We start from the raw sequence: 22,876 nt of genomic DNA, 5'->3' as shown, positions 1-22,876 counted from the left end.
CTATTCAAGCTATGAGTGAGCTAAGTAATGAATTAGCCACTAGCCAACTGACTTCCACTGTTAATACCAATGTAAATTATGTCACAGATCAATCCCACAACTTCTAATGAAATTCCTGGGACAGGAATAACTTCTGCAAGGCCTCTATTAAACACAGATCAAGGGTGTCAAGGGTGAAGCAGCAACAGGAGAAATCCACAGGCTAAGAGGCTTCACCGTGGGGTCACTGCAAATCAAGGACACTGGGCCTATTTCAGATGGCAGTACAAGAATTAAATTATTACTAACTGCAAGACAAAAACTACACCATCAAAACTCTAAAGATGGTAAACAGATTAAATAAATTGTATATAAATGAAGAAATCCTCAGGGCTGGAGAAACTTAGGATCACGCAGACAAATGGAGGCTTTCTCAGCAAAGCTGAAGCATATTTATGGTCCTACTGTACTTGGGACTATAGTGCCATTGAAAAGCGGAAACCCAGCTGTCACCTAAGACAGGAAGGGAATTCTGCAAACTTGGCAGCGATTCTGCAGCTGTGTCCTTAATACCCCTCTTGGAGTTTGCCATGGTGTGATGTTACTCACAGAGCTCAAAGAGGTCATGGAGATAGCTCCGTGAAGAATCAAAATGGAAAAGACTGCTGGTATAGAGTGGATTCTGACACCTATCTCAGGATCTAATCTATCCGAACTATCACATCTCTCCCCAGATCCCTGCCCTCAGTATTCCCCACCAGTTACCATTATTTATTCAACCAACTTCAAAACCCGAGTCTTCTCCAACTCCTCTCTTCTCCTCACTTCCATCTCCTGTTAGCTGCCAGCCAAGTCTAGCAGATTCAGCTTCTTCATCGTTAATCCATTCCCTCCTTTTGGTCCTGAAGGCCAGTGCCCTGGTTCAGGTCCTTACTTCCTCAGACTATTAAAATAACCTATCCTCCCAGTTTCCAGTATTTTTGCCCAATTCCTTTTATGACCACCATATTATTCATCTTTCTAAATCACAGTCTGGGGCTTCCCTGGTGGCGCAGTGGTTGAGAGTCCGCCTGCCGTTGCAGGGGACACGGGTTCGTGCCCCGGTCTGGGAGGATCCCACATGCCGCGGAGCAGCTGGGCCCGCGAGCCATGGCCGCTGAGCCTGCACGTCCGGAGCCTGTGCTCCGCAACGGGAGAGGCCACAACAGTGAGAGGCCCGTGTACCGCAAAAAAAATAAAAATAAAATAAATCACAGTCTGAATCATGCCGGTTCCCCTTTCAAACCATCTTCAGTTATTCCTCATAGCTCTGAATCAAACATATACTCCTCAGCTTGGCATTCAAGACCCCAGTAATCTCCAGCAGCTCCTCAACATCTATACTATCACCCACACATTTCCATACGAGCACCACATGGTCCAACTTCCTGTCTCTTCTGCAAACTTCTCTTTACATCTGGATCTCACTATGCACACAACTCAATCTACTCCAATCTCACCCATCTTCCAGGGTCCACATCAATCACTGCTTCCTCAAAGAAACCTCTCTCCGTCTCCCCAATTATATGTGATCTCCTGCTTCCCTGAACCTAACACATTTTCCCTGGATCTATTATGACCTGCTTTCCATTCTACTTATTTATCTCATCTACTATAATTTTCTCCCAATCACTATTTATTAAGACTTATCTATGTTCCAGGCACTGTCTTAGGCATCAGGAATACAGGGGTGACTAAAACATCTGTGACCCCTCAAATTACACAGAGGAGCCTCAAGCTAGTATTACTATGGAAACTTCATAGTGTACCACGTGATAAGTAGCTAGAACATAATTCATAAACATAGTAAGTATCATTCAATTAAGATGCTTTGTTTAAAACCTCTATTTCTAGTAATAAAAGATTAATTTTAACTGGGAAATTTCAAGAATCATATAGTGTAATCTTTAAGTCCATAACTGAAGTAAAAGTGGAATAAATATCAAATCTTTCCATCGAAATACTGTAGGGCAAAAATTTCCATTTTTTGAAGCTATCCGTAAATTTATTTGTTTAATAAAACAAATGAAAGAGTGGAAAGAAAGAAAATCAGACTTTGCTGTCAATGGGAGTTCAAAGGAATGAATATGATTAACTGAATAAATGAATTTAAAAAGACTATGGATTTGGTTTTCTGATGGCTTTTGGAACTATCATTTTAGAATATTAGTAAATTCTCAGAAGTTCACATGGAGATAACATAGATAGGGGATATGTAGGTGATCAGGTAAAAAGATGAAAGAATACAACTATGAGATGACCTATGTTAAATTATCATTAAGGAGAAAAACAGGACAAGAATTCTCTCGGGCCTCTATCCTTGACCCAGACATTAGCGAAGAAACTCTGACATTTAAAAGATGGGAAAGTTCTTGCCATATATTCCCATTTTAAATAAGTACACACATTATTACATCTCAGTGTCAAATATCCCCACGATTCACAGTAGTTGTCCAATGCCCCAACTGTGTTCCACCCCTCACCCCGCCTCTGTTCCAACAGTTTATTTACCTCATATGCATCTTTGATGTTCAAGGGCTCACCAAGAGCTGCCACGTGTCCCACGATGCCTTTATTCCACTCTAAGCGGATACAATTATTTGAAGCTTCTTCCAGTGTTGAACCTTCTGCAACGTCAAAGAGGCGGCTAATAAGAAACTTGTCGTTGGCGCTGTCCTCACAGACGAGGAACAGGGAATAGCGGTCAGCGGAGATGAGGCCATGGATATGCAAGAAAATTTTGTGACATAAGGCTGTGACATCCAAGTGGCTAGAAATATCTTTCACTAATTCCAAGAGTCTCGAGCACTGGTCCCCTTCATCATTATCAAACCGTGGCGGGTTTAGAGGCATCTGTTCCTTCTTTTCTGAGTCAGAGAGGAAGCTCACAGTTCCCTCAGAATCCTTGACAACGATGGGTCTAAGAGGTCGATCAAATTCGGAGGCAGAGATCTTCCTGGTTGGTGTTCCAGGGACACTGCTCTCTGCACGGGGACTCTGCTCCGAGGGTAAAGAGCAAGACTCCACGGGGCCTCTGATGCCTTCCTTGCACACAGGGATGGTGTGAACTCTCTCAGCAAACCATGCATTGACCATTTCTCTGCAGAAAAGAACATGTAGACACAGTAAATACTTAAGGAAGAACACCCCTCCTTAAATATTGCTAGCCCTGAAAGCTTCTAAAAATCCTCTCATGGTAAACTGAGGCAGTAATGGTTCAATCTGTCATAGAAAATAAAAACAAGATGGTTTATTTAAGACAGTTTTATTCTGAAAATCTGTAGAGGACAGTTGCTTCAATGAACACTTTGATAAAGCCTGACTCCTATATACATGTATTTTCAGATATCTGATTTACCACACATCAAGTGTCAAGTCTATTCCTCTCAAAATCAATTTGTATTCAAGTAAAAGACACTAAATTTAACAATAGTCTTAGGAAAACATAGATATGGAAATTAATTTGCTATTTAAAACGCACGTCTTGTTCCGAAGTTAAATATTTTTAAAAATTTATCTGAATTTGGCTAGCTAATATGCTTAATTTTAGATAATTGTTATCTATATTGCTATATATACTTTAGATTTAGAAAGGGAAATGAAAAATATAAACAATTTGATCTGGTATGTAGTAAAAAGATTGTAGATTTTCATTAATATCATCCTGATAATGTTTGTTCAGATAATGGTAAAAATGATCTCTTCTTCTAGATTATCTATTCCTCGTATAAAGGAGGAAAACAAAAAAGTAAGCATAACTAGTATAAAAAATTCAGCCCGAGAAAACTTAAATTATTTATGTTGTGAATGTGCCATCCCATGAAGAAACCTGTCTGAGATAAAGCCTTCACAGTGGGTGATTTTTTAAAACAAATATACCGGATCATATATAACCAAATGATTGTTGTTCAACTGAAATAATTCCTCTTGGGCAGCTGTAATCTTATGCCAACTGATGGTGCCATTACTTTAGACATTTTTGAAACTCTTCTTTTGAAACTAACTTCTAAAAAATTTCATAAGCCATATAAGAATATTAGTTTTATCTGAAAGTTACATCTTCTTTTTCACTGAGCCTTCCTCTCAAAACAAGCAAATAAAACCGCAAAAAACCTAGAGTAATGGCTAACTTCATATATAGCTTATGCATTAGACTTGACTTTTTCCAAAACTCAAATTTACTTTCAAAAGACAAAAACTTGCTACCACTGAGGATATTTAAAAGAACTGGCCTATAAGAGCAATGCAATCTCCACTCTACAATGACTTACTGATTATTTTCACCAAAGAGCTGGGATAAACGAGTCTGACAGTGTACTATTTTGGACAGTGTAGGGATACAGACACTCTCTCATCCTTTTGGATGCAGTAGAAATTGATAACACCTCTTCAGAGGGCCAGTAGGCAATATCTAACAAGTTTTAAAATGCATTTATCCTTTGTTCCCCAGATTTTACACATGTGGCAAAGGAAGTACCAGGGTATTTATTTACTGTGGTACTGTTTGTTACAGCAAAGATGAGAAGAAACCTAATACCACAAACAGAAGCCTGGAAAACACATCATGGCACATTTATAAATGTAACACTAGACAAAGATTTAAAAATGGTCATGGATACTGATATGAATAATCACAACAATTTATTAAGTGAAAAAAGAAGATCCAGAAGGGGGAAAGAAGAGTTAGCCTTTTTTCAGAGTCTCTACTAAGTCTTTCACTTATAGAATGTTCCCTTAATTATTTTAGTTTGAACAACACTCTATTGTTTGGTAAATATATATTACCCAGAAATGGCACCGGTCTAGAATGAAATGGGTCAAAAAGAGATGACACAGATACTATCAGGATTACCTCATAATTCCAAGTGTTAGATATAGTTATAAATTTTAAAGCTCTCTTTAAAAACCTATGTAGGGACTTCCCTGGTGGTCCAGTGGTCAAGACTCTGTGTCCCCACTGCCAGGGGCATGGGTTTGATCCCTGGTCGGGGAACTAAGATCCTGCATGCCATGCACCACGGCCAAAATAATAATAATAATAAACAAAAGTTTTTTAAAAAGCAATGCAGTAAGTATATTGTACACATCTCCGGTGTATACCTCTAGCACAGAGTCGTTTAAAATACAATTGCCTAATGTTTTATAAATGCATGCCATGGCTTGAGACAAAACTTCCAGTGATGAGAACATACATTGATATTAAAATAATGCTGTATCTCAAAAACTTCGATAGAAATGAGGGGAACATACTTTGGGAAATGCTTACATAACCTCCAAAATCACAGTAGTAGTGCCAAAGACACTGATGTCAGACATGCATGTGAAAAATGTACAGGAAGCATTTGAATAAACTGTTTTGTAAAATGTAAGACAGGAAAAAAGTGATACATTTAAATTAACATGTTATTTAAAAATATGTACATGCAACTTAAATTCTCAAATCAATATAAAAAGAGGCATTTTAACTACTTCAGTTACAAACCTGAAACACAGCCTCCTCTTATTTCTTACCTTCTCATTGGAAAATGGTGATCAACTTTTTAATCCAACCACCTACTTGACAGCTCCATGTGAATGTCTAAACAGACAACTTAACATGGTGAAATCAGAATTCCTAATGCCCCATCCTTCATCTTGCACCAGCCTCACTCCCTGCCAGGTTTCTTCGTATTAGTAAGTAGCACCATCATCTCCCTAGTTATTCAACCAAACATCTAGGAATTATTCTGGATTTCTGTTTCCTTCAACTCTCTCTTCTAATCCAGCAGCCAAGTCCTGTCACCTTGACTTCTAAAACCCTATAGTCCAATCTGCTCATTTCTATCTCTTGTACCACTTCCCTGGTCCAAACCCCATAATCTCTCACCTCGGACTGCGGCCACTGCCCCTTAACTGGTCTCTCTGATATTATACTAGCCTCCCTTCAATCCACTCTCCACACAGTAGCCAGAGTCATCTTCGAACAAAGTAAACCTTAACATCTTAACTACCCTACTTGGCTTCTCACTGAATTGAGAATAAAATTCAAACTCTTTCAATCCCTTACCATAGTCCCTCTCACCCATGCCTCCCTGACGTTCCTTAAGCACGTCAGACTGCTCCCAGTCTGGAAAGCTCTCCTCACCTGCACCTGGTTGATCACAGCTTCCTCACCTCCCGTGCAGACAGGCCTTCCCTGATCACTCCACCTCAGGTGGTGCCGACACGTTATGTTCTCCCCCCACGCTATCTGAATTCTTACTGTCATCTATTCTTCTGGTTTATTAATCTGTTGGTTTATTGCCTCCTCCGATGAGATGTAAATTTCATACTTGTCTGTCTTCTTCACGACTGCATTCCTGTACTTAGAAAGCGCCTGTCACATACTGAGTCCTTGATAAATATTTGAGTGAAGAGAATGAATAAATGACGACTCCTAAATCACCTGCATTAAAGGGGACAACAGTCTTTTGAAAATGTGAATGTTGACATGTTTGTTACAGAAAATCAACATTGTGTTTTAGCTAGTAATGTTCATCACCCCTTGGATGTAAGCCTCATAACTGACCACGGCTAATTTACCCTCATATATCCTGTAGGGCCTAATATATGTCTTAAACAGAGCCAGTGTCCAAAAATTCTTCGTTAGGTGTTTTGTATTATTATATTTAATAGTCTTACAAGTGTTGTATTTCTAGATATTCTCTTGGAGAGATTAACTCAGTATTAAATGACACAGGAACAGTAGATCTGGTATATTCAGTGATTCAATCAACCATTTTTATTAATCACCAGTCATGGGGGAAAGGGTTTTCTCATGACCACATTATTGATTATCTGAGTCCCTGTAGATATATCCCTGTGTATGGAAAACATATGTTATCATAACATCAAAACAATCACTTATAAACCAACCGTAAATAAAATTAAATCATCTCTCACACCTCTCTCCCTTCAGGCATCCCTTGACGTTTTGCAGTGCATGACCTATGTGGCTGTATGAAGTGGGCCGTCCTTCCTAAGACTAATATCTATCATTTCCTGTTGATTTTTTTTTTTTTTTTTTTTTTGCGGTACGCAGGCCTCTCACTGCTGTGGTCTCTCCAGACGCACAGGCTCAGCGGCCATGGCTCACGGGCCCAGCCGCTCCGCGGCATGTGGGATCTTCACGGACCGGGGCACGAACCCACGTCCCCTGCATTAGCAGGCAGACTCTCAATCACTGCGCCACCAGGGAAGCCCTGATTGTTTTTTAATACTTCAATCTCTGCAAATACAAATCACCTGCAGACTGAAATTTAAACTCTTATGTAAGATACAGAATTTCTAGAAGTAAACCAAAGTGATGTTGGAGAACTATTCTAATATTACATAAAGCCACTGATAATTAAGGGTTAAGCTCAATAAAAAAACTGTGAACAATCAAAAAATTAAAAAACAGCAAGGATCATGACATAACAAATACCTGAAAAGAGAATTCTATTCAAATAACTGCATTCTAGATTAAGAAGGGCTGCTGGAAGAACTGATGACATCTTCAAATATTAATTTTAAAAACCTGTATTTGGGGAAAAAGACTCTATGATTCTGCTACAAATGTCAAATAAGAAGTAAAGATATTGGTTTATGGCATAGTCTTGCCAGAAAATTGTGTATTTTACAAATTAGCTTGGAGTTTTCATTATAATCTAAATTTTACTAAGTCCAAAATAAGGTAAATTTACTTTCATTACCTGTGGTTCCATTTTTCAAGATAAAGTTCCAATCAAAACCTTTTCAGTGATATTTTTCGCTTTTAACTGGATTCACTTTTAAGTGTCTTTTTTCTCTAGAATGGATTATTCTCATGAAGGTCCTTGAGAGTGTCACTAACTAGCACTAACTAGGCTGGGCACCAGGGATACAGGAGTGAGCAAGCCCAGACCTCTCCTCCCTAAACTGAGGCTTATATTGTGTCCAGAAGTTAATTTATACACGTACTGTATTCGCTGTCATATGAAGTTATACGTAACTGCATGTGAATGAAGAAAGATGGAGAGATGAACATGTCAAATACGAGGGTAAATATACCAGATGAGATTCAAGAAACCTGGCTGGTAGCTCTGACTGGAGCAAATCACCTCTATGGCCTGAGACAGGATCTCTATTTTCCCTTCTTTCTCTTCCTTGAGTCTATGAGATTTTGAAAAGTATTTACATTAGTGATACTGAAAGGAAAAAAAGCACCATTTTATTTCAACCTGGTGAGGCAGGCACTAACAATCCTACTTTCTCAATTATGCAGCTAAATTAAATGGCTGAACCACACACATTCTGCTAGCTGGCAGCAAAATCAGGAATCAAATCTAGGTCTCCTATTCCCAGTCTTACAGCCTGTAAGACTATAGAAGTTCCCAGAACACCAATGTTTGTCATGAAGACACTTCATAATGTCTAGCTGCATCTGAAAGAATCAAAAATCAAATTTAAACACACAAGGAATAGAGAGAATAAAATCACTTATAATACACATTCTCTAACTTAATTCTTTCCATCCAGATCGTAAAAGGATGGCACACTAAACCACTGGGGTAAAAACACTGCCCCAAGGGACTCAGAGAACAAATGTTCTTAAGGATTGTGTCCTGAAAAAATCTAACTGAATCCAATGCCTATGTTTCTCTGAAAACAGGTCATGGTTTATAAACCTAAAATGATGCACTGAAAAGAATGTATAATAAATGTGTTCAAGAGAAGAGTAATTCTCAGGGCTGCTAGATTTAGCAAATAAAAATACTGGATACCCAGTTAAAACTGAGTTTCAGATAAACAATGAATAATTTTTTAATATAAGTAGAATCTAAAATTCAAATTGTACGGGGTGTCCTGTATTTTAGCTGGCCACACTAGTCGTTCGATATTCTGTTTTTCCCAACTGAAATTATTGGCAGATAGACAACAAAGAAAAGGTAGGTTCTGTGGAGCATACTAATGAGCTCCAGGCTATTAAACCACTAATACTAATTTTATCATTTAAAGAGCACAAAGGATCCTGTGCACCACATTGTGATCCTGTGCTTGATAACGGAACCTTTTGAAAGCTCTTGGATTAATAATTTGTGGCATAAAGTTCTTCCTTAAATCAAGCCTTTTCATTTTACTGTCCAAACCATACCATATATTTAACAGAGAAAAAAACAAACTGCAATCTACTTATAAAACGGAGGTTGACTAATTGCTAAAAATTCTTGGGACTTACAAAGCACCCCGAGAAGTTGTGTTTTTCAGCCATAAATCCAAGATTCCAATCATTATTCTAGCATTTGCTGCCAATGGGATTTGTGACCAGTGACAAACAATTTTCTTCTTCTGAGTTTCAATTTCATCCTCTACATAATACGGGAAATACTGCCTGTTCTACCTTCTTCATGAAGTGCAAGGTGCTGACTGTCTTCAGCACAGTATAAAGTCAAGAATACCAAACTGGCCATCAGGAAACAACTCTAGTTCCAACTATAAGAATACACAGATGTGAGGCTGAACCAACCACAACTTCGCTGGAGGCCGTTTTCTCCAGAGTACAAGTCCTTCATTATAAAAATGGTCAGCTGTATGAACAGGTCATGAAGACTCCCACAACTTCTTATGTTATCAATAGGCCAGTAGGTGATGATTATTAGTTTGGTCAACTCCGGTCATCTCCTTTTGCCCCTCAGCTTCCCCATTTTCAAACAGGGGAAAGACTTCTTACTGCTTCACTCACATGTCTGAGACAAGTTATAAAATGCATGTGGGGCTTCCCTGGTGGTGCAGTGGTTAGAGTCCACCTGCCAATGCAGGGGACAAGGATTTGAGCCCTGGTCCAGGAAGATCCCACATGCCACGGAGCAACTAAGCACGTGCGCCACAACTACTGAGCCTGTGCTCTAGAGCCTGCAAGCCACAACTACTGAGCCTGTGCGCCACAACTACCAAAGCCCACGTGCCTAGAGCCTGTGCTCCGCAAGAGAAGCCACCGCAATGGGAAGCCCGCACACCGCAATGAAGAGTAGCCCCTGCTCGACGCAACTAGAGAAAAGCCCACGAGCAGCAACGAAGACCCAACACAGCCAAAAATAAATAGATAAATAAAATTTTTAAAAAAGGAAAAGAAAATGCATGTGGAAGCATTTCAAAATCTCTTCCATATTTTTAAGATGTTGCTATCTCCTAGACCCTTAGTACTCATTCCAATGGAGACGTAGGGCTGGGGTAAAGAGCAATGGCTGTTCATTTCCTCATAAAGTTCAGCCAAGAGAATCAGAGGAAGTGAGGGGGAAAGAGGTCGTGTTCCAGGTGGTATGGGTCCACAGGCCGAGTGGGTCTAATAGCATTTGGAAATCGGCTGGCTACATGCATCCTGAGCATTCAAAGTCCTTGTCCAAAGCAGATACTGCAGATTGTCATTTATTATAGAATCCCACTAAGTTCTCCCCCTAAATAGAAGAGTTACACCATAACTCCCCATAAGTTACATCCTAGCTATGTGAGCAGAAAGAATGAAATGCATGCAAGTTCCACAAAGGTATTTTACCCTCTGCTCCAAGTGCTAATAACTTAGAGACTCTGCTTTCATGTATAAGCAAGTCCTTGTTAACTGTCCTGCAATCACAAGCAGAGTGGCCCTCTTGAAGTCTTTTGAGTTGATTTAACTTTTACAAGGCTGTTAATGAAAAACAATAGGCCCTGGACCCTTGAAATAAAGCCACAGCCAAGGGAAATACAATAAAAATTAATGCTGAGAATTTATAATCGATGACAAGATCCTGATGTTTAACATCCCATCCAATCATTCCTTCTCTCCTCACCAAAATCTGTTTATTATCCTCCAGTCATTTATTTCCTTCCATATTTTATTACACAAAAAATTGCTTACCTCAAAAATGAGATGTATTATATATCTTTTTAAAATGGGTAAATTCTATTTAGTTTTGTTTTTGAACTTTTACAATATGTCTTAAAATAACTAGAGAAACCCTGGAGGGTACCAGAATCAATGCTGGGAGTTATTGCTCTCAGGTAACACTCACGTGAAAACCATCTGTGGTTTCAAACTTGTGGGTATCACAGCTGCTGCTCAGCGCTCACTAAGGAACCCTTTCCCATACTGAGCAAGTAACAAACCCAAAAGATTGATATTAATTAGACACCAGGAAATAAAGCCAAGATAAAAACTTGTCATGAGTTTACCATAAATGTGATTTGGATTTTAAATCTCAACTCTTTAAAAACAATGAATCCAATCAGAAGTTTACTGTCTTAATATTCTACTTTACTGAAGACTCTTGCAGCTCAAACTGTCCATGCAATGATGATTTAATATAAAAGTCAGTGTCACGAGGAATAACATTGAACGCATTTTGATTTCATGAGGCTTCTTTATAGCACTAACAGCACTGCATTCTCCAAGACAGTGCTTCAATGTGGGTAGAGCACACTACGAAACTAAATGAGTGCATGCACTCAAAAGGCCAGGCGGCCAGGTCCTAGCAGCTGCTGCAGGAAAAGGCTGAGCTCGACATTTCCATTGTCAGACATTTGGGGTCTTTAGACCAGGGTCTTTAGCCTCTTCCTGAGTTAAATTCCTCATGACATTAAATCCACGAGTCTTTGCATTGCTTCCATTAACAGTGATACTGAACTTCAGTAGAAAATGGTGGGTAAGGGCCCTAGGTGGGACAGACTTAGGCTTCAACTCCAGAGCTGCTTCTAAGATAAGACCTCAGGTGCATTATTTACTCTCTCTATAAGATGGAGATAATGGCATTAACCCTCACAGGCTTCTTAAGAAAATTAAGGGAAATCATGCCTATACAGTGATAGCATAGAGTCTGGTACACAGTGTTTAATATGTGATAGTTACTGTTTTTAAGTTAATTGAACATTGTTTTTTTGGCCGTGCCACAGGGACTGCAAGATCTTAGTTCCTAGACTGGGGATTGAACCTGGGTCCTTGGCAGTGAAAGCACTGAGTTCTAAACACTGGGCCACCAGGGAATTCCCAAGTTAATCGAATATTAACTGGAATATATTTTCAAAAGCAATTAATTTTTTTGTAAAAATAAAAAGAATTTATTCATGGGTTTCTACAGAATAATGATGTTAGCCATTATTCCTTTTTAAGCTCCTAGTTTAAAAGCACTAATTTCTCTATAGAAACACTTGTGCAAAAAAAAATTGTTTTAATGTTGGTATTTTCTCAAATTAGAATTGAAAAAACATAGACTCCCTAGACCAATAACCACACTTACATATAACAAATTTTCTGAATAACACATAAAGATTAAGAGCTGAACATGTAGTTGAGAAAAATCACTTTCTATTACTACTCAGAACTTAATTTTTAAAAATAAGTTATAGAATTTGGGGGACAATTTTTTCAAAATATCACAGATATAATAAAACTGTTTGACAACAAATGTGATATACAACTAATTATCTATAATAAAAACCATAGCAATATTTCATAATAACCATAATTCTAAACTGGAGAATGATTTAATACTTGATAAAACAATGCTTCAACACTCTGCTACAAGAGATCTGGGGATTAAAGCCGATCCATTTTTAGTTCCTACTCAAGGGGGCTTACTTGGGGGAATTCTGTAAGTAGGTTGATGCCTGGGTCTCAAGGAGGTTACCCAGGAACAGTAACATTTGGGGAGATTTACAGAGTGCCTCAAACAAAACAGAGGAAAAAGTTGCAAGCCATGAATGACCCACAAAACACAATGCATGGTCGTGTTTTTTTTAAGTCTCCTATTAAACTTCACCCCTTTCTCTTTATCTCCAGTGCTTTTTTCATCATTCATATGAATTAACCACTAAAAATCCAGAATTACAAAGAATGTGTTAGTTTCCTGTCTAAAAAGGGGATGGTTGATAATTATATGGAAATGTGCTTTATCTGTAGGAAAAACATAAAAATAACTCACATAAAATATAATGTTAGATATTTCGCCTGCTCTTGGATCCTTATTTTACACAGTTCTAGCTGCGTTGTTTGTAAAATTTGACCTAGATCCACCACTCATACTTGGAAAATACTTAAAGGAAACTATTCAATCTAAGAAGTTGATACTCTGCTCCTCTGGTGAGACTCAAGAATGCTTAGAGCTGAAAGAGATTTTTAAACTCATTTATGAATTTCTCTGCCTTGATTTCTCATCCCCTCCTACCTCCCATTTTAAAGCCAAGATTTATTAACCTGGGCCAGTCACAAAGCTTGGGACACAGTCGGGAGGTCTGGACTCCCATTCCAATTCCCTTTCCAGTACCTTACACAATCCACAAAAGGTTCTGTTTAAACCATTAACAAAAATTCTTCTAAAAAATGAGAAGGACACAAAGTCTATTAAATCCCTTTTCTGTTGTTCTAATCCCCACTTATCAGAATAAGGGGATGACTCTCAAAGTTTGCAATTATAATTAAGGTACTGATGATTCTCAAGGTAAAATAAATAGTAAACTACTGAAAATCACTCTAAAAAAGATAAGGAAATATGTATTAATTCCTTTAAATTTCTTAAGAACCCTAGAAGTAAATGCTATTATTCCCATTTCACAGAGAAAGCAAATAAAGTACCTAAAGGTCATACTTTTAAGAAAGAGGTAGTTCTGGGGTTGAAGCTTAAATCTGTCCTATCTGGGGCCCTTAACCACCATAAATTGAAGTAAATTTTAAAGAGTTCAGAACAGTGGCTCCCAACCAAGTTGTGGTGCCAGCTTTTGGGGGCTTTTGGAAGTGTGTGTCACAATAATCAGGTGCTCCTGAAATGTAGTGTCTGGGGCCCAGGGATGTTAAACATCCTGCAATACGCTGAACAGTTTCTCACAACAACAAAAAGTATCACTACCAAAGCCAAACAGCATCCCCTTTAAGAAGCAATGGTTTACTATAATGGAAAAGAATATGAAAAAGATTAATCACTTTGCTGTAAACCTGAAACTAACACAACACTGTAAATCAACTATACTTCAATTTAAAAAAAAAAGAAAGAAAGCAACAGTTTAGGAGAATAAAAGATTAACCTACTATAACAGTGTATCAAATGAAACAGGGGCTATCTGGGACACCTCCAAGTGATTCCTCCAATAATCTCTACTCTGATGTTACAGTGAGTAGTTCCCTTGCTTCTGGCATGGATTAGAAACAAATGCTGTCTAAAGTTATTTAATGTTCCCAAGTTTTCTCCAGCTATGAAAACATCTGAGAAGCTTACTGGGACCAAATATAAATAAAATGCAGAACTGCTTCACATGGTTTTACATTCAAATTTGACCAAGAGTTGGAAGAGAAATGTTTTGTAATTTTCCATGCATTCACAATCACATGTATGGAAAATGTTCCTTAAAGGAAAACTTCCTTGCATCTGAAAGAAAACCTAATAACCGAAATCTATGCCGTAAATATGTAAACCGATTTGTTTAGCAGCTTAGAGACGGGAAAGATTGGACTAGATTGGCATGGCCCAATATGCGGTATGAGAAGCCCTGAGAGTCCAGAGCAATTATGTTTTGAAGATCTGTAGTTTGTCTATGGAAATGCTTCAATTTTGCGTTTTCACACTAATGACAATTAAAACCAAAGAAAAAGAGTAAAAGATGTATACTTTAAATTACTGGGATGACCACCTTATAATCAAATACTATCCTGCAATTTTAGCAGTCAAGTTTATATTTGTATTTACAATCACACTGCCGCCCAATGGTTCTGGGATAAAGAGAAAAGAAAAGAGGTAGATTTAATATGTAAATGTACTTTCAAGCCAAATAAAAACCAAAAGCTGGTGTATTGTGCTATAGGACTAAAAGTTGCATGATTGTTATGAGAGACCCAGTGGGAGAAATGAATCATCACAAGGCAACTGTAGCAAAGGCAAGCTGACCTTACCAGACCCCCCTGCATCCCAATCAGGGCCACATTCACTCTACAAGTATGAATGTTGTCAATTTGCATTTGGCTAGAGTTTTATCATTTTATTCATAATTAACTTATACATTTATTTTGGTATTACAGTTGCATAAATGCTATGATTAAATTATACCTACTCTTAAGAATTCCTCATTTAACTCACATTAAAATGAGAGAAAGTCAATACTAGGTATGGCAGATATCTGGAACTTCTGGATGCACTCACATCACTTTCTTTGGGGAGTTCCCCTCCCCCGCCCCCCACTGACATATCACACTATGCGTTACCTGCCCCAACAGTGAGACAACCCTATTCTTCCCAACACAATGACTGGCCCAGAGCAGGCAAGTGATGCAAGCAAGGCCAAATAATTTTGAGAGGGCTGATATGGGTAAGAAGGTACTTTTCACACATGAGAAATTTAAGACCCACATAAACTTGCCAAGAAGAAACTTTTCCAGCTCACGAAGAAAGTCTACCGGAGAATAAAGCCAATGCAGCATAGGGCCAAAAGGACAGATGGAGGGAGGAAGGGAGGGTGGGAGGGTGGGAGGGAGGGTGGGAGGGTGGGAGGGAGGGAGGGAGGAAGGAAGGAAGGAAGGAAGGAAGGAAGGAAGGAAGGAAGGAAGGAAGGAAGGGAGAAAGGAAGGGAGAAAGGAAGGAAAGAAGACAGATTGACTAGATAGACATACAGACAAAAAGAATGTTGACAAGATTATTTCACACCCAAACCAATCTCCAGGAACGTCAATCATGTGAGTTAATTATGTACGAGTTCAAGTTGAGTTTTTGTCACTTGTGACCAAAAGCTTTTTAACTAAGATACTGGGGATCAATAAGAATGTTCTTGGGCTTCCCTGGTGACGCAGTGGTTGAGAGTCCGCCTGCCGATGCAGGGGACACGGGTTCGTGCCCCGGTCCAGGAGGATCCCACATGCCGCGCAGCGGCTGGGCCTGTGAGCCATGGCCGCTGAGCCTGCGCTCCGCAACGGGAGAGGTCACAACAGTGAGAGGCCCGAGCAAAAAAAAAAAAAAAATTTGAAAGACACTGAACTACATGATCTCCTCCAACTCTAAGTTCAAAGATCCTTGTATGTGTTTTAATTATTTCATCAGCTTAAAAAATCAGGATCTGTATATGTATGGCTGATTCACTTTGTTATAAAGCAGAAACTAACACACCACTGTAAAGCAATTATACTCCAATAAAGACGTTAAAAAGAAAAAAAAATCAGGAGCTTTTCTCTTCTTATGACCTCAGTATACTTATTATTACAAAATATAATAACAAAATTATTCAGAGAAGACAATTTGCAAAATGTTAATCTTACTTTACAATTCAGAATCAAGAGAAAGGTCTCAAAGAACACAGAAGCTAACAATGGCACCTAAGACTTCATAAAGCATGTTCACTACAAACTACAAATGGGGCACATGGATATCTATATCTCCATATATATGGCTTTTTTAAAGCTTTTTAGAATATTCATCGGAATGACTCTTATGAACTTAACACTCAGTTTTCTTTACCTGCCTTAAATATTTAGCTGGCAATAAGTATAAATTCCTACCAGTTAGAGAAAATGAATAAAGCACTCACACCATGAAAAAAAATATGATTCAAAATAAAATGAGAATACCAAGTCGGTAAATAAGATTACAGAACTAAATATCAAATGAATGACTCAAGTGGAAAGACTTTCTTCAATTTTTATTCTTATGTTGTAATTCACAGGCACTTTTTTTTTTTTTACTGAGAACCTGATTTAACAGATATTTCCAAGGCCACATCAATCAGTTATAACATTGGTCAACTGAATCTACATCTGTCCAGCTAAAGTAATCTCACAGGAAGTCCTGCAAAGTCAGTAGCTAGTCTGCATTCTAAACTCAAAACTTAGTCATTTTTCAACCCTCCAATATCAATCAACTCGGTGATTTATTTAATTGCCCTGCAGTCCTTACCACAGGCTTTTATCCTAAGATGAGTTTTTATCCTACAATTAGCCCTGAGAACAAAGAAAAAAATCTAACTCAACACAACAGTTACAGGTTTAATAAACTGTTAGTTTGAAAAATATTTGGGGGACAAACTAATAAATACCAAGCACTTTTTTTTTAAGCCTTTTCAAGTATGAAAGAACTCTTTTCCAAGCATTATTAAAATGTAGCAGGAAGTTCAATCAGTTTTAAGTTAATTCATATTTTCAAATATAGAGGAAGGGAAGCAACTTAGTAAGACATACTCTCTGTAATCAGATGAGCGTGAAGGTACAAACTTTACCCATACAATTTGGAAGCACTTTCAAATATTTTAAAAGAAATGATATCAGAGACCAGACTCAAGTCATTTCTTTAGGTGGAACTATTTAAAAAGGAAATTTTGTTGCACAACATAATCAAAATGCCAAAAACTGCTCATCTTTAGGTACTGAAGATGATATTAAGAAAATATTGGCAATTCCAATAGATCTTCAGATCACAAACTGAAAAAAAAAGCTACTGAATTGTACCACAAGCCTATTTAAGTGTTATACTAAGCAAATAGATTTATTTTGAATGACTAATTGCAATGCATTAGTTGTACCACAGTTTTAGGAATCATGATCTTGTATTGGGGGCTTTAAAAATGGAACTGAATATGAAACCTTGAGAACACTCATAGAAGAGCAATGAGAAACATTATTTCAGGGGCTCCTACAGATTCTTCCAGATTCAATCCTATCCAAATTCAATCCACATGAGTACTTTTAGGCCACTAAAAGGTACCTTCGAGCTGGCTATAAGGACCCTGGTTACAAGCAATACAAGGATAAAAGGACATTATTACACTAGAATTACCATAATGAAAATATTAGAAATAATATCAAAGCCAGACTGAGTCAATACCCACAGGATTTTATTATCTTCAACACTAGTGAATGTTTAACAAAATATGCTTAACAAAACGTGTCTGAAAATTGTGAGTTTATATTCCTATATGATCACAGAAACAATCATTTTTAAGATTGAATAGCAATATTTATTTTACACCTATTATCTGACTTTAAGATAATATCTTGCAAAAAAAAGTTACAGCTTTTAGAGATGAGAAAAAATAAAAGACAGACAGAAAGAAAGAAAGAAAGAAAGAAAGAAAAGAAAGAAAGAAAAGAGAGAGAAGGAAAGAATCCCAAAGAAAGAAAGAAAGAAAGAAAGAAAGAAAAGAAAGAAAAGAGAGAGAAAGAAAGAATCCCAAACTCAGGACCTGGAACATCAACTAATTCACCACAGCTTTGCAGTCTCAAATAAAAGGTCTATCATAGAAAACTACATGCGAGTGTAAAACTTCTGTTTCTGGACTTTGATCCAAGTGGTCATAAAAAGGTGTCCTCACTTATTAGTATCTCCTATTTCCAGTATATGCCAAATATTCTCAAGCTTTTGTCTAGTACAAAACAAAGCAATAAAAAGTCAATCATATTACCCCTATAATTCTAAATGATCTAAAACATCGTGCACAGTCACAGAGCTGATTAGTAACTAATGAAAGGTAAGTTATTCTAATAAGCTGTCAAGAATAACAACAGCTGTTAAAGTGGCATTAGCACCAGAAAGGCTTCATCTGTGAATGCACAAGCATTAAAGCCCTTAATGAACGCAGCATCTCAAACTCGTAGGACTGCAAAGTTTTCTATGATAGTGAGGGTGGAGGTTTTCCATAGGTTTTAGTTACTAGTCTCCAAGTAATTTTTATGCCTATAGATTATGTTACGAATCGTTCAACTGACACTCTCAAAATTCACTTAAACAGGTTTTGATTGCTGAAAAGCATCTATTTGTGTGCTGCAAGCTATAGCTTTTTTTTTTTTTTTTTTTTAAGCTATAGCTTTTAAGGAGGTGCTTAGCTCTGTATTTGAAGATAATTATAGGAAACAATGTAATACAGCAGCAATAATTGCTTTCAAGGTCAACCAAAATTCACAGGTGTTTAAATGAGAAGTTAGTGCCAGAACCTTCCTTCTATTCAGTGACTACTATTGAGTGCAGACCATTCAGTCTGGGGAGAGAATAGAGAAGCATGCATGAATGTCAAACAACAATTAAATCAAATAAGGTAGAAACAGTTCTATCAATGAGACTGTTCACAGGCACAGATGGCCAATCTCAGTGAATTCAAATTTATTTAAAATCTTAAAACTCGCCAAATGCCTCTACAGAGCTATTCTGTTGCATGGGTTTCCTGAATCACATACAGTATTCATTTTTTACATTGTGTAACAAAAGGGAAAAAAGCAAAGTAATGTGATCTTCTTGTTAAAGCAAACAAACAAACAAACGACTTAGCTGTAAAGTTAAGGTGTCTGTAATAAGATTTGACCACAACCATGTGAATCACACCGTGTTCAGCAGGTTGGCCTTTTTATAATCAACTAGTGCCCAATCTCTGATTCTTATTTTAAGTTTCCAGTTAATGCCATCAAATATAAGCCCAAACTGGAATACTGTTTCTTGAAAAACCTCTGGCTACGCATAAGACTTAGATTATATTCTTCACACTGACAACTTTCAGCGCCTTGCAACTCCTAAAACTGAGGGCCTGCCCTACTCTTGAATGTCTTACACTTTCATTTTCCGGCTTACACTCAACATAAACTCTTCTCTCAAGATTGTATACACACACATATATATCACAGAAAGGGTTCAGCCTCTTGTCAACATCAACTGTAATATAAAAACCGTAACTGAAGGTCTAAATTTTACACTAAGCAGTGTACTTTTGAGAACTGGGATTTTAATCCTATGCTACTTGGGAAAAAAAGTAATGTGAAAAGAAATGTAACTTAACTCATTCAATTTATTTTCCAAAAAAAAGTAACTCAAAGTTCTGGCAGGCTCTCAAAGTGAAGTGTTTTTACGTATGAGTTAAAACCTACCGCCAAACAACCCCAAGTTTATGTCTTTAAAAGGGGGGGGGGAGACAAAGGACATTTACGCTGATTTTAAAATAAGTAATTTTGTTCTTTCTTAATAATCTGCCTGAAGAACATCTCTAAAGAACATCCCCCTACACATTTAAAATATCAGCCCAGTTCTCCTGCCCATTCCCCATTCTATGCGCTAGTTCATTAAGGGCGGAAGAGTGGAAGTGTGCAAGGGTGAAAGCAAACCGGGGACAGATGGCCTACGAGAAGGTGACCTCTAAAAACTGTTGGCTCCCAGAAATCGATAATTCCAGACCTAGATGGTCTTAGTGCCTCACCCCAAACTCGCAGAAAAGTCCTCTTCGAAAAGAAACCACTTTCCATTCAGGGTTTATCCTCTGGTCGCTCCAGATTTAGGATTTTGATAGAAGGCGAAAGCGGCGAACAGGATTTTAAAAGGAGAGCGGAGTAATTAAACAGAAGAGATAAGATTTGCGCCGAAGCCACCGCCTCTTACTAAAAACCTCCGAAAGTGATCAAATCGACACCAACTCTGAACGTTCGTTATAAGACGTAGAGTTAAAAAGAGCCCCATCTAAAAGTATTACATCCACGGGAAAGTAAAGGAAGACAAAAATCTCATAGAGTCCATTTTCAGTGAAGCGTCGCCCGCCGGTGTGACCCGGGGGCCACCCCCCCAGCACCCGGCCCCCACCGCGCCCCCGGGGAAAGTGGGAAAGACGGGGAGATGCTGAAGGAAGTACCTTGTTTTGTCCCCAAAAGGCAACATAGCAAACGTGGTGAGTTGGAGGTGCAGATCAGGCGGCCTCGACGGACCCTGGACTCCAGGAGGCGCCGGGGGGCGACGACGTGCCCAGGTGAGGCCGGTAACGCGAAGCCGGCTCCCCTACCGCCTCCGCGGTCGCGCCACCGCCCGCGGCCGCCCGTTCGCCCAGCGCTGCGCCGCCCCCTGGCTGGGAGCGCCCGGCCGAGTCGCAGCGGTGCGCCGGCGAGTGGGAGCCCAGCGCCCAGCCCCGGCCGGCCCTTTCACCATCACCGCCCCGCGTGCGTCTCCCTCCCGGCAAGGCGGCCAGCGTCAGCTGCCCGAAGGCCGCTGCCGGGAGCCGGCGACGGCGAGGTTCGGGCCCCTTCTCCAAAGGGGTGCGTCTGGGAGTCAGCCCGAGTCCGAGCGCAGCAACCTTGCCCGCGCCCCGGCTTCGCACCAACTCCTCCGGCTTCGGGGCACCAGCCCGCCACGTACTATCCGTTCCACCCTCCTAGCCCCTCGGCTTCAGCCTCAATTCCTCTCTAAGTCTCCCGCGAGCGTTTCCCACGCGCGCCCCGACTGCTCGCTAAGCAGCCGCCTCCCAAAGGACAGGACCCCGCCTCCCAAAGGACAGGCTCCCTCCTCCCCGCCCTCCGCAGCAGGCGCCCCAGCGGTTGGCTCCGGACCAGGAAGAGCTGGCCTCTGGGGTCGCCTCGGGCCGCGGGACCTGTCACCCGCCGAGGTCCGCTCACCGCCGCGCCTCCCCACCGCCCTTTGTGTGCACGCCACGAACCCCTCCGCGGAGCCCGTTCGGCGGCGCCGCCTTGCGCGCAAAAGCGAAGGAAAAGGAGAGCGCGGAACAACCAGGGGACTGGAAGGGGGCAAAAGGCGACAGCACTCACTTTGGGAAGGTTCCGGCATGTTGCTGCCTTTGGGCTTCTGCGTGGTCTCGCCCCTACCCTGGCTTCCCCGCCCCGCCAGGGCAGGGGCGAAGAGAGACGGGGGAGGAGCGGAGCCACAGGGAACGCGTTGGAAACGGTGCTTCCGGAGCTGCAGGGAAGGGGCTTAAAAACTGTTTTGGTTTCGCTAAGGAGATTTGGGGGAACCAGGAGTCTAGAGAAGGGCTAGAGGAAGGCCTGTGAGCGCAGATATATGAAAATAATCTTGCTCCCAGGGAATACCAGGGCTGCCAGCGTGTGTGTGTGTGTGTGTGTGTGTGTGTGTGTGTGTGTATGGCGGGGGGGGGGGAAGTCGGCACGTTCATTTTTGTATTTGAACTTTGTGAGCAAGTTGGATCGAATCCGACGGTTTTTCGACTGTACTGGCCTTAAAGTCGAGGTCTCTACACCATAACAGGATCATGGCCCTACTTCAAAAGCAAAGGGCCTGAGAGTGGAGACGGTTTAATGGTCAACGAAGGGGAAAATTCAATAGGGGAGAGAGATCAGCCCCAGGTCACGCTCCAGGCCCCGGCAGGGTCTTCCGTGGGTCCTCTTCTTACCTGGTGCCTTTCCTAACAAAGTAAGAGAAGGTAAAGTCCCAGTGATCGTCCAGCCACGCTTCGACCGAGTCCTGGTCCCACTGCTGCTGCGGCCGCGCGGAGCCGGGGCCGCTCCGCTCCATGATCGGCGCGGCGCGTCTCTGCGGCTTGCTGGTGCTGGTTTTCCACCCCAGCTGGGGTCCCTCCCTTGGAGGAGCTGGACTCTGCCTCGAGACCCTCCCCGTTCGCCCTGCTCCAGTCCGGCCGGCTTTCGGCGAAGCTGCTCAGGCACCGGGCCACCCTCCTGCCGTGCCCTGCCTCTCCCGGTCCTCACCGCTCCCAGGTGTGGCGGGGTGCAGCAGCCCCGCGCTTTCCCTGGGTTCTGGCTGAGACTAGCTCTCGCAGTCTCTCCAGTCCCAAGATTACGAGGCGGCCGCGGCGGCGACTGGCGAGCTCTCCGGAAGCCTAATGGCCAGGACTAGAAGGAAGCCAAGGCGGCCGCTGGGGTGCGCTGTGTGCCGAGCCGGCTCCAGAGGAGCGCGCAAAGGTGACTCTGGGTGTGTTCGCTGGGCGTCCCACTCTAGGAAAGGGAAGGTCGCGCTGTGGAGAACCATCCCAAGCCCAGAGAGCGGTAGCTGGGGTTATTTTCGCCCGAAAATGAGAGGTGGTGGTAGCCCGGGCACTTTTCCTCAGGCCTGGGAGAACAATGACTGTCCCGCCTCGCTTTCCATCAGCCCAGCGCATGGGTCTGGGAGGAGCGGGGACGCACCTTCCTCGGAGCTCTGCCAGCGCAGTG

General features: G+C 40.8%; 1 protein-coding gene across 5 annotated transcripts in view; it reads right to left on the bottom strand.

The window, feature by feature from the left end:
- Window positions 1-22,517, bottom strand: part of PDE5A (phosphodiesterase 5A) — a 139,891-nt gene extending 117,374 nt beyond the window's left edge. The window contains exons 1-3 of one of the 5 annotated variants that reach the window (XM_032633208.1): window positions 20,599-21,135; window positions 20,173-20,239; window positions 2,530-3,118 (exon numbers count right to left, since the gene is read on the bottom strand). In XM_032633208.1, the coding sequence (XP_032489099.1) occupies window positions 2,530-3,114 (585 nt within the window). In that variant the 5' untranslated portion in view covers window positions 3,115-3,118; window positions 20,173-20,239; window positions 20,599-21,135. Of the gene's footprint in view, window positions 1-2,529; window positions 3,119-5,529; window positions 6,900-20,172; window positions 20,240-20,598; window positions 21,136-21,502; window positions 21,597-22,101 lie in introns of those variants that run through there. The other 4 variants (XM_032633204.1, XM_032633207.1, XM_032633205.1 and 1 more) reach the window with 4 other exon arrangements.
- Window positions 22,518-22,876: the final 359 nt, after the last annotated feature.

Source organism: Phocoena sinus, chromosome 5 (genome assembly GCF_008692025.1).
Source record: "Phocoena sinus isolate mPhoSin1 chromosome 5, mPhoSin1.pri, whole genome shotgun sequence".
Classification (NCBI taxonomy): Eukaryota; Metazoa; Chordata; class Mammalia; order Artiodactyla; family Phocoenidae; genus Phocoena; species Phocoena sinus.
Note: the sequence above shows the minus strand (reverse complement) of the source record. Positions and strands in the feature narration are given on the sequence as shown.